The sequence below is a fragment of the Echinops telfairi genome, unplaced genomic scaffold (genome assembly GCF_000313985.2).
Source record: "Echinops telfairi isolate 266 unplaced genomic scaffold, ASM31398v2 ScPeMD7_7400;HRSCAF=8409, whole genome shotgun sequence".
Lineage (NCBI taxonomy): Eukaryota > Metazoa > Chordata > Mammalia > Afrosoricida > Tenrecidae > Echinops > Echinops telfairi.
In genome coordinates this window covers 45,640,819-45,651,644 of record NW_022111300.1, presented here as the reverse complement: position 1 = coordinate 45,651,644, position 10,826 = coordinate 45,640,819, and the positions used below count along the sequence as shown (strand labels likewise).

The window sequence follows — 10,826 nt, the reverse complement described above, 5'->3', positions numbered from 1 at the left end:
GTGCTGTGTTGCTCTATTATGTGCTTGTATGATGTGTATTGTATTATGTAAGTTGTGCTTTTTTTTTTTTTAAGAAAAAGGGAGTGTTCCCTCCCATCCCGCCCTCTGTTTTCTGATGAACTGATAAACATATCTGAGTCTTGAACACAAAGCATTTGGGAGACTTATTAAAAAAGGAACCTTCAAGAAATGAGAGGATTTCCTTTAAAGTTGTTTAGACAGTAAAAAGTAGATTCCCTGGTCCCTGCCCGCAACACTTGTCTGAAATGAATCATCCGGAAGGCAGTCGGGTTAGTTTAGTTGTTTTCTAGAGGGTCCAGTAAATGAAAGAGGGAATGCAGAGAGAGAAAGAATACAACAGAAGGTAACAAGGGACAGGGAGGAGAAAGAGAGAAAGAAAGGAACAGGTAGAAATGCATGGCGGTTCCACATTGGGCTGTTCACCTCAGAGTCAGCAGTTCTAAACCACCAGCTGCTCCACGGAAGAAAGATGAGACTTTCCACTCCCATAAGGAGTCACGGTTCTACTCTGCCCCATGGGATTGCTATGAGTTGAAATCGACTTGGTTGGCAGGGAGTTTTGTTGTATCTTAGACCTCCACCGGGGCTTGTGGACTATGGTGGGGGCAGTCAGAGTACACTAATGGGCTGTTTGCCCTGCTTCTCTTAGCTCTTCTCTGTCGCACTTACACAGGTTCCTGCAGGTACGCTCCACATGGGTTCTTTCAGCTCCCTTGACCAAAAGCCAACCGGTGGGTGGGGGTCTTTCATCCCTCACAAATTCCCTTCCAGGATTGTGATGAGGCACTGTCTCCCCTAACCGGCTGGTTCTGGCTTCAAGGACAAGAAAGGACATTCCCTGAGGTCTGGAATTCCTTGCGGGGTGATTGGAACAAGCAGCTGCCCAAGAGGAATGCCAACGGGTGTTGCACTTCTCAATGTTTCCCCACCTCTGTTGGCTTAATAATTACCCTTCCTCCTTCAGAAGGCCCAGGGACTTACACTGGAGCTATATTATTGCCTGAGGCGCCGGGCTCCCAAGAGCAGGAACTGGACCCTAGGGAGGGATTCTGGAAACCCGGGCCCATGCTGGGAGGTGTTTTGTTTGTACCGCCCTGGGAAAAGCAGACAGTGTTGAGCTCAGAAACACACAAGTTCAAATCCTGTGCCTTAAATTTATTTGACCACTGAGCTGGGGGACCTTCCATGGCTGATTCGCGGAGGTAGTTTCCACCATTGTAAAATAGGGACGATGAAGTTCAGCCTCCAAATGGGTGGAGAGCAGTGAGCAGTATGTAGCAGAAGTCAAACTCGCTCATGACCATGCCAATTCGACCCTGTGGAACAGGGTAGAGCTGTCCTTGTGGGTTTCTGAGACTGTAGCTCTTTATAGGAGTGGAAAGCCTCATCTTCCCCCCAAGGAGTGGCTGGTGGCTTCGAATTACTGACCTTGTGGTTAGCAGCCCAACACATAACTACTATACAACCAGGACTCCTGTAGCACCACCTGGAATAGTGAAACTTTGATTCTAAAGAGAATGCCGTGTCGTGAGTGACCAATATGAAGCTCTTATCTCGTGGAAGTTTCTTCCTAGAAATACAGACTCAGAGCAGCACTACCTAAGGTCATCCAGTCAGTGAATGCAACTCAGGTTCCCTAGAGCAAACTTTATAATAATAATAACAATAATAAGCAGCAGGATTTGATCTCCGTCTCCCAAATGAACAAACTTTCACAGTCTCTTTATAGTAGAGAATCTTTCAAAACTTCCCACTAAAAAAAACCCCACAAAAAAACAGCTTGACCCCAAAGCAGGTCAAGTCCAAAATGACTCGATGGGGGTCCTCTTTCTGTTTCTGAAGGTACCACATGAATCAGGCTCTCATGCCAATACAGGCAAGAGGTGTCAGGGAAGTATGGGGTGAGAGTAAACGGCTTATGGCTGCTGAGTGTACAAATTTAAAATGACCTGGTCAAGGGACAAGCTGACACTTCCTCTCCCAAACCCTAAACCCAAAAGCTCCCTGCCACCCAACCCCCAAAACCAGAACACCACTGCCACCACGTCAACGCTGACTCATAGTGACCCGCTGTGGGTTTCCAAGACAGTAACGGTTTACAGGAGTGGAAAGCCCAGTCTTTCTCCTAAGGAGCTGCTGGTGATTTCAAACTGCTGACCATGTGGATCGCAGCCCAACCACTGTACCCACAGGGCTCCTAACCCCTACCATCCTGCCTCATTCAAAAGGTTCCATTTTATTCCACTGGTAATTGTTTAAATCTTCCTGGCACCTTTGCTGAGTGCTGATGAGGCAAATGTGTATCTCATCGGATCTCCCTGATGGTTCAGACAGACTGATTTTCTGTCTCCAATATGGCACCAAGAGTCAGTGCAGAACAACTGGCTCATTCCCAGCCGTTAGAAGAAGCTGGTGGCAATGCAGTGAGAGGAATCCCGGGCTTTTTAAATAGCTGAGTAACAGTGACATATTGCAAACAGGCAAGTCAGTAAAGACAGTTAGTGAGAGGCTAGGGGCCCAGGTGGCGTAGTGGTGATTACGTGTTGGGCCACTAATGGCAAGGTCAGCAGTTTGAAACCACCAACCCCAAGGGAGAGAGATGGTGCTTTCTACTCCCATTAAAAGTTACCATTTCAGAAACCCACAGGGGCAGTTCTACCCTGTCAGCTATAGAATTGCTACCCCATAGAATCGCTAGCAGTCGGGAGTGCATTTAATTTTTAAGTGCATAAGCCAGGAAGAATAGAAGTCTCTTTCAGAAACCCAAGAAATACCAAAGGGGGTGTTTGCATGTTCCATTTTAGTCCCAATGCTAACCCCAAGCACAAGCTGTTTCTAGGTACAGAGACTATGGGGTACCGCTGAGTGGTGTCTGTGGAACCCTAAATCTCCATCTCTAACTCTCCGTTTTTGGAGATGAACATATTTGATGGAAGGAAGACAGCAAAGGTGGGCATCGCTGTGAAGGGGCTGGAGGGCAGTGAGTTTCGGTTTGGGATTGGTCGATGGGTTTGCTACGTTGATTCTGAAAGTCTGGCTGAGGGAAACCCTGACAGTCCAGGCTGCGTTGACAAAGGCTGTGGTGCTTAACCATGACCCATGACATGGGAATGTGTAAGTGATTATCCAGTCTGGTGTGTTCCGCCAGGTGATGCATCTATTTCCAGCAACCTGTAAGAAGTGACCCCAACAGTGTGACACTGGCTACCAAAGAAATCAGAAAGTAGGGGAAAGTCTCTTTCCCAAGAAAATGCTTACAAATCACAGGAGGTCCTCCAATCCCCTCCAAGACTCCAGAATCAGCTCTAGGGAGAAGAGTGTAAAATGAACTTTTTTTTTAGTTTATACTTTTTAAATGCCATTTTCATATCTCCCCCCCCCCAAAAAAAAAAAAACACTTTATGTTCTTCCTAAAGGTGGGTGTGGGGAGTGGTATCCACACCACCTTGAAGATATTGCAGTCTCAGGTTTCAGAAGAATGGCTCTAAATGGCTCAGGGGGCTGCTTTGTCGGACCATGCAGCTCATCAGTGACCTTGAATGACCAGCTCTGGGATTCCAAAGTGGCATGCTCTTTCATCATGTCCTCCCCAGCATCTCCCTGGTGCACCAACCCCTCGGAGGCAGGTTTGAGAAACTTGGCAAGATTTTCACCACTTCTCTTGCTTCTGCCTGATCACAACCAAGCCAAGCTCAAGGCCGTGGAGTAAATGCCAACTCATGGCAACCCTAGAGGGCAGGTTAGAACTGCCCCCTGTGAGTTTCGGAGACTGTAACTTTTTAGGAGTTGAAAGCCCCATCTTTCTCACGCAGTGCGGCTGGTGCTCTCGAACTGCTGGCCTTGCAGCTATTACCCCACCCAGCCCCTCACTGTTGAGGAGGAGGGCCTGGGCCCAGAGGACACAGGGCAGGAGAGCAGGAGGGTCGGAGGGACAGAAGGCAAATGGGATTCGCTGGAAAGGTAGCCACCGGTGGGAGGGCAAGAGGAGACCCAGGGGGGGGTCGCTCAGAGGGGAACTGGGCCCGGCGAAGAACCGGGCCGCCTGTCTTCGCACATTCATCTCACGGACAATACCTGGTTCCACGGCCAGTGCTGGGTACCGGAGCCTCAGGAGTTCCGGCCTTTCTGGTCCGCACTGCCTCGAAAGCCCCAAAGGACCGGGAAAGCTGCTGAGCCCTGAAGACTGAACCGGAGGGAACTTGGGGAAAGAACTGGTCCTTCTCTTCCAGAAGCCTGTTCTCATTCCTCCTCCTGCCAGAAGCTCCGCCGCGAGCCCGGGCCAGGGACATTACCAGGTCGCCCACACCGGACCCTCTTACCATTTATTTTCTGGGGACCTCTGGCCTATAGCAGACCCCACTCCCCTATCTCACCTGTGTAACACCTTCCTCCACCTCCCCGCGGAGGGGGTAAGCGCACATCACTGGGTTGAGACTCCTATCGGAATGCCTGCTGCAGGCAGCTCAACCAACCGTGTCCCGTGAGCTCCACCAGAGGCATTTGACATTACACACGATTTGCAAAGTCCAAGGAAAACTCATCTCCTAAAAACAATGGTTCCAGAACCCTGGTAGCATAGCTAGCTTTAATTATCCACTATTGAAATGGGGGCTTCCTTTTCAATGTAAATGCAAGTCAGTTGTTTATTGAACGGTATAAGGGGAAACAGAAGCCTCCAATTCAAATATAATTCATTGATGTCAGAAGCTTAGGGCATGCATTACTACTCTTAAGGGCTTCAGATCCAATCCGGTGGACTGGCCCACCTCCTAGGAAGCCAATCACGCCCTCTCCTCTGGAAACTTTAAGCCCCTCCTCCGGAGGAACAGGCAGCAGCAGCACCAGGCAGCCCTTCCCCAAGGCTCTAGCACTCGCTGCGTGGTGAGCTTCCTCCAGTAACTCTGCCTCCCCATCCGCCCACCGAAAGGGAGCACTTTCCATTGCACCCTCAGCAGGCTGTTTGAGAGCAAGGGCAAGCTGGAGGTGGGGTGAGCTATCTTTCCGTTCTCACACGGGCACAGGAAAGCCACCGGTCACACCTACTTGGGCACATGACTTGCTGGGATGAAGCAATCAGCACTTGCTGCTGGAGGGGTGCTGGGGAGGAAGTATGAGGTCATCTATGAGGTGACCAGCACCCTGGGCTTCCCACAACACACTAAGTCAATCACCTCGGGGCACGAATGGATGGCCCTAGGCAACATGAAGATGTGCACCTGCCAGTCACATCCTATTTCATTATTATTATTACTACTATTTCCTGTCCCGATTTGAGTGTCAATCTGAGAGCCTATCTTCCCCAGGACAGCCCTGGAACAGTCAAAAATACCTGCTGAAGAAAATCACTTCCAATATTTTGATCTGCTAGTGATCACTTGTTTTACACATGACATGAATAAAACACACAGGTTGGGAATGGGTGATATATTTTTTTTAATGGAGAACTGTTTGAATTAAGAACTTTACAAAGTCTTATATAGAAATGACTTTATTTTATATTTCAACTACCAGTGTATCCCCAGTTTCCAACCTTTTTAACATGAAAGATCATTTTAAACTGTCTCATTGTCTTACAAGTTGTCCAGGATTATAAACATGATTCTAACTCATTAGTTTCTAGAATGATAAGAAAAACAGCAGTACCATAGAATGGGTAAACACTTTAAAGGTTTGATCACAGAATGGGTGATTTCTTCATTTATGACTACCGTATCAAACTACATGTATATAAATAGTTACAGGTCATAAATACTTATATAATAACAAACTGCCTCTAGCAAGAAAAAAAATTGAAAGCAATAAATGAAGTAAACAAACGTAATACTGAAGAACAATGCTGAGGTAAGTTTTTTCATCTAAAGTGGCTCTACCCTCTATTAATTAGCACATTCTTCCTGAATGCATTCAAATTCAAGTCGTTAGGAGACCCTGGTGTCCCAACTGGGAAAACAAAAAACCATCATGGTAACTAATGTCCAATCAGGTGGAACAATAAAGATTTTCATTATAAATAAGCATAATAAATACATTTATTCCTGATGAAAATGAAGGATGACATTTATTCCTACTGGATAGTGGGGAGCTTTTATAGGCTGGACTTTCCCAAGAATTAAAAGCCAAACGCAAACCACCTGAAACCCATGGGTTTGTTCAAGGGTTCTGCATAGCATGGAAATGCAAATCAAGCTACAGATACTCTCCTGGGTGCACCCTTATGGGCTCACACATTCGTTACCCTTTAATTCCATTTGCCCACCCACTTTCTGAAGTCCCTGGTGTAAGCATAATGGTGCTGTGGACAAGGGTTGGGCTGCAACCCAGCAAAGTTGGCAGTTCAAACCCACCCATGGCTCCTCAGAAGAGGCGAGTTTGTCCCCATAAAGATTGACTGTCTCAGAAACCCTGGTACGGGCTTGCCATGAGCCAGACTCAACTCCAAGGAATGGGTCTGGCTTCGTTTTCGTATGTAGAACTTTCCTACTGAATGTCCCTGTTTAAAAAAAAAAAGTACATCGCCAGGATAAAAAACACGATTCTTCATTTTTTTAACAAACAAACCACTTTTTATAGAATGCACTCTTGACTAGTGTAAGAAAAGGGATCTTACAGATTGTTAGAAGAAACTTCGAGAAATACATTCTTTTGCTTATCAGAGGGTATGTAAAATGTTGTCAAAATTTTAATTATATCAGTTAAAAAGACCAGTTGCTTTTCTGCCTTTTTCCCCCCACAGTTTGAAACATACCAGCTTTATTTAAACACAATATTTTATAAATGAGTAAAACAAAAATATTTTCTATTTTGATCTATGAAAGTTTGTAAGCCAGTTACCTTATGTCTTTACCCCACCCCCAATCCCAATTTGGGGCATCCATTTTTTATACTGCCTACTTATATTAACCTAGTGCTTTGAGAAGACAAGCAAGTTCTTTGATGTGAAGAATCTTCATTCCTATTGGAACCTTGTGAGTCTGCATCCAGAAGCAAAGTCAAATTAGGGCAGGCGGTCCATAAAGTCAGCATCAATATGCACTGTTCATATCTTCTTTTCATCTGGTTGGGTTTTGATTAACTCCCTTTTCTTTCTTTTCGCTTTATTACTCCTGGTTATGTAAAATCGCCGTGCCCTTTGTCAATAAATACGCAATTCTCTAGTTTTCCTGGCACCAAATAACAATTCTTATTAAATCTATGTGATTCTTACAAAGACATACTTTCCCGCTCATGCCCACAGGGAATAATACATTTAATGAGAACGGAGTAAAAAAAAAAAAAAAAAAAGCACATATCGAATGATTCTAACATTTTGTAGTGACCTACGGAATCGACATTCACAGTGACACTCTTGTGTTCCCAGAATGTAATTTTGACTTTGAATAAAATACTAGGTATGGACCCAATGTTCCACATCCCTCTGGAGTCATCGCCCAAAAGCTGAGACAACAACCGAATGGATTCTGCTCTTTCTTTCCACCAGGACTAAAGTCTTAGCAACCCCCCGACACTAGGATAGAAAGGAACGTTCAGCAGAAACACTAGAACAATTCTCTAAGCAAATTAAAAAAAAAGGAAATGGGTAAACAACTCCTTCTTTTCAAAGCTCTTCCACCCATGCTTCAGACAAACAAATTGGCGGTGTGTCGCTCTCCCGTGCCCCGGAAGGGCTCTGGGAACCCCATCTTCCTTCCCAAGGGATCCAAAGAGCTAAAGGACGGCTGCTTTCCTCTTTCCCTGGCTGCCAATGGGTGAATGGAGGCCTACCGAAGATTCTTCCATCTCAAAGAAGTCTCCTCCCTCATCCGAAGGCTCTCCCACAGTCAGGTGCCTGAGCGGAAGAGCTTGGCTATCACACTCAGGAGTTTCTGCCGCCAATTCAATCTGTCTCCAATTCTCCTGAGTTGCATAGCACACTCAACTTCGTGCTCTGAAAAGGAAATTAAAAAAACACCAGCATGAGCGTCTATGACATCCTCCACGGTACCCAGCAAGGGCCAGGCCAATATGCCCATCCAAGTGTGTTGATGTCTTGGATATTGATCTTAGCCCTATGTAAGCCTGAATTCTCGGAATGTGAGGCTTAAAAAGACTGTCTCTCTCACACACATGAGAGCACACACACACACACACACACACACACACTTCACATATTATCACAGTATGGCTTGTGGTCAAAAGCAAAACAGTCAAGGCAAGTTACTTGGGACTTTCGTTGTGTACGCATCAAAATGACGCTAATGTTGCCTTACTTTCAGAAATGAGGGTTTTAATGTGGCAAGCACCTTTTGTCAGAGTTTACCAGTCTTCTGTAGTCACCCTTTCTCACTCATCTAAGGTTGGTCCATCAACAGAAGCCAAATTCTAAAACCTTTTGTTTTCAAGTAGAATTTGTTTTTAAATGCCAATAAATATATGGCTTAGATTACACCTTCAAGAGATCAATCAATGAAATTAAGCTGAGATGGATCATCTTCTCAAATATTTCGAAGAGCAACTCATTCTTCTCGCTGCCATTGCATCAATGCCAGCTTATTGAGGCTCTGTAGGGCAGGGGAGAACACCCCTGTGGGTTTCTGAGACTGTCACTCTTTATGGGAGTAGAAAGCCTCATCTCTCTCCCACGGAGGGGCTGGTGGTTTCGAACTGCTGACCTTGTGTTTTAAAAGCCAAAAGTGTACTCCACTACACCACCAGGCTTCCTTTTAGTCCGCTTCAAAATCATGAATACCAAAAATCACTGCCTGCGATTCTGGTGATTGGGCTCGAAATAAAACTGAGTAAGTACAGCAGGTTTTTATACCTCCACTTCCATCTCTCCACAAGAGAGTTTTGTTAGAGAGTAATTATTAGAGAACTAATAGACCTCCCAAGATGCCATTCTCGATAGACTGTTAGGGTCTAGCTTTCCCCAAATATTGTGATTAGAACTGGACAAGGCTTGTTTCTAAGTGGGATGTTAGCATCAGAATTCACCGGATGGCAACTAACAATAAACTAGAAATCAGTTAGCCCACAAGTTGGGGAGCCCTGAATTTGAAGAGCAAAAACGATCCCTTTCACCAGGGCAGAAAATAGCCCCACTTATTCCCTTGTGATTGCTTTTTATGACTGCTGCACATCTATTAATGTGCGAATCACTACTCAAGTTTAAAAGCATCCCTGAATGCAGGAGGTGAGGCTGGGTGGGCAATGCACAAAGTCCAGGTAGATCTTTGGAGAACAAAGTCACAACTTTGAAGGTCATGGCGTGGACAAAGCCTTTTCCACATCAAGCAGGAGCCAGAGAGCTCTGCTGGGCCCCACAGGGCCACCTTTGCAAAGCACCTTCCCTTCCTCTGTGACCCCAGGGCTCTTTTAAGAGGCAAGGCACAGGAACACCCGCTCGGATTTCAAGCCCAGACCCAGAGCTGTGCACTTTTTCTCACTGCCCTGCCTTCGAGCCTTCTTCAGATTTTATGGGTAGAGATGGGGGTGGGAGTGGGGCGGATGGAGGGAGTCGATGAGTGGGTGGGAAAAGGAGTGAGATGCACGTAGCAATTGTACACTACCGCTTGAGGTGATGGAACTATGGAAAGTTACATGTGTCAAAGAACCTTTAAAAAAAGTAAAAAGATTGATCCTTTATCTGCTACACTAAACATGAAGATTTAAAAATGTGGACCCTAAAGTTTCAAAGAGAGAAAATTTTGTTGGGTTCCTCCATACCGTTGCGCCCCCATTGGCACCAAATCGCATTAGCCCCAAGTGGAGGGGCCGGCAGGGGTGAGTGAAGCGTAGGGAGAAACTTGTGGTTGGTGTTTGGCAGCGGCGGCGCCGAGGCCTCGGGAGGACCAGGGGTGGGGATGGGGAGTTGTGGGCAGGGAAGGCCGCCTCCCGCCCCACTTGCTCCGCTAAAGACTTTCTCCTTGTGGCCATTCTTGCTTCTTCTTTTTTATTTTTTTATCCCCACGACTCCTTCGCTGGGCCGTTTGGGGGCAGAAAGGGGAGACTTTCTGTCCCGGCTAAAACGCAGCAGCATCCCAATCCCAAACGCAACTCCCTCCGGGGCTGCCTCCCGGGTCCTGGGAAAGCCCCGCCGGGACTTCCTGGAGGCGCCACAGGCGCGCACCTGGCCGGACCCGGAGCCCAGCGCACTGGGCGCCCGAGCCCCGCCCGCCCGCCCCAGGCCCACGGGTCCCGGCCCGGCCCGGCTCCTGCGTACCTGCCGGCGCCCGCGCGGGGCTCGGCTGTGCGCTCTTGCGCGCTCTCTTCCCGGGCATCTCCTCCAGCGGCCGCCCGGAGCGCGGGCACGTCCTCACCAAGCGCTCGGCTCCGTCTGCAGGGCGCGGGCTGCGCGCCGGGCGGACTCGCGATCTGGCGGGACAGAGGAAGGCCCGAGGTGGCAGGAGGGGGACGCGGCCCGTGCGCCGCCCTGGCCCGCGCGCTCGGTTTTAAGGGGACTTTCCCAGTGACGCGGGCCCAGGCTTGGCGCCAGCGCCGCCCTCTTCACGCCCTTGGGGACGTCGTTGGGGGCGGAGCGCGCCGGGCCGGGACTCCGGGGAACCCCGCGCCCCCGCCGGGCACACGACCTGCCCGGGCACGCTCTGCCCTTGCCGCCACGGGACAGCGCCGGGCCGGTGCTGGACCCCCGGCCCCGCGACAGACAGGGGCTGCGGGGGCCAGGCGGGGGCCGCCCACCAAAGCACTTCCCGAAAAACCGGGGAGAGAAAACGGGGTGACAAAGGCGGAGCCCGGATCGGCACGGCAGGCTGCAGCTGGGGCGGGGTTTTAGGACTTGAGACATTGGCAGATTTTTCCTAGCAGGAAAG

At 48.3% G+C, this 10,826-nt stretch overlaps 1 protein-coding gene across 2 annotated transcripts; it reads right to left on the bottom strand.

The window, feature by feature from the left end:
• Positions 1-7,746: 7,746 nt before the first annotated feature.
• PMAIP1 (phorbol-12-myristate-13-acetate-induced protein 1) lies at positions 7,747-10,277 on the bottom strand. 2 transcript variants are annotated; one of them, XM_045296244.1, is made up of 2 exons: positions 10,190-10,277; positions 7,747-7,945 (listed from the first exon to the last, which is right to left on the bottom strand). In XM_045296244.1, exons 1-2 carry the CDS (start codon positions 10,275-10,277, stop codon positions 7,839-7,841), a joined length of 195 nt encoding a protein of 64 aa, XP_045152179.1. In that variant the 3' UTR covers positions 7,747-7,838. The 2 variants fall into 2 exon arrangements, with proteins under 2 accessions (XP_045152179.1, XP_004703078.1); XM_004703021.2 differs by having other exon boundaries at positions 10,220-10,277.
• Between the last annotated feature and the right edge of the window lie 549 nt (positions 10,278-10,826).

Coding starts and splice junctions, on each gene's coding strand:
- PMAIP1 (XM_045296244.1), bottom strand. CDS start 10,277: ATGCCCGGGAAGAGAGCGCGCAAGAGCGCACAGCCGAGCCCCGCGCGG. Junction 7,946..10,189: donor GCCGGGCCGGGCCGGGACCC/GTGGGCCTGGGG, acceptor TTTCCTTTTCAG/AGCACGAAGTTGAGTGTGCT.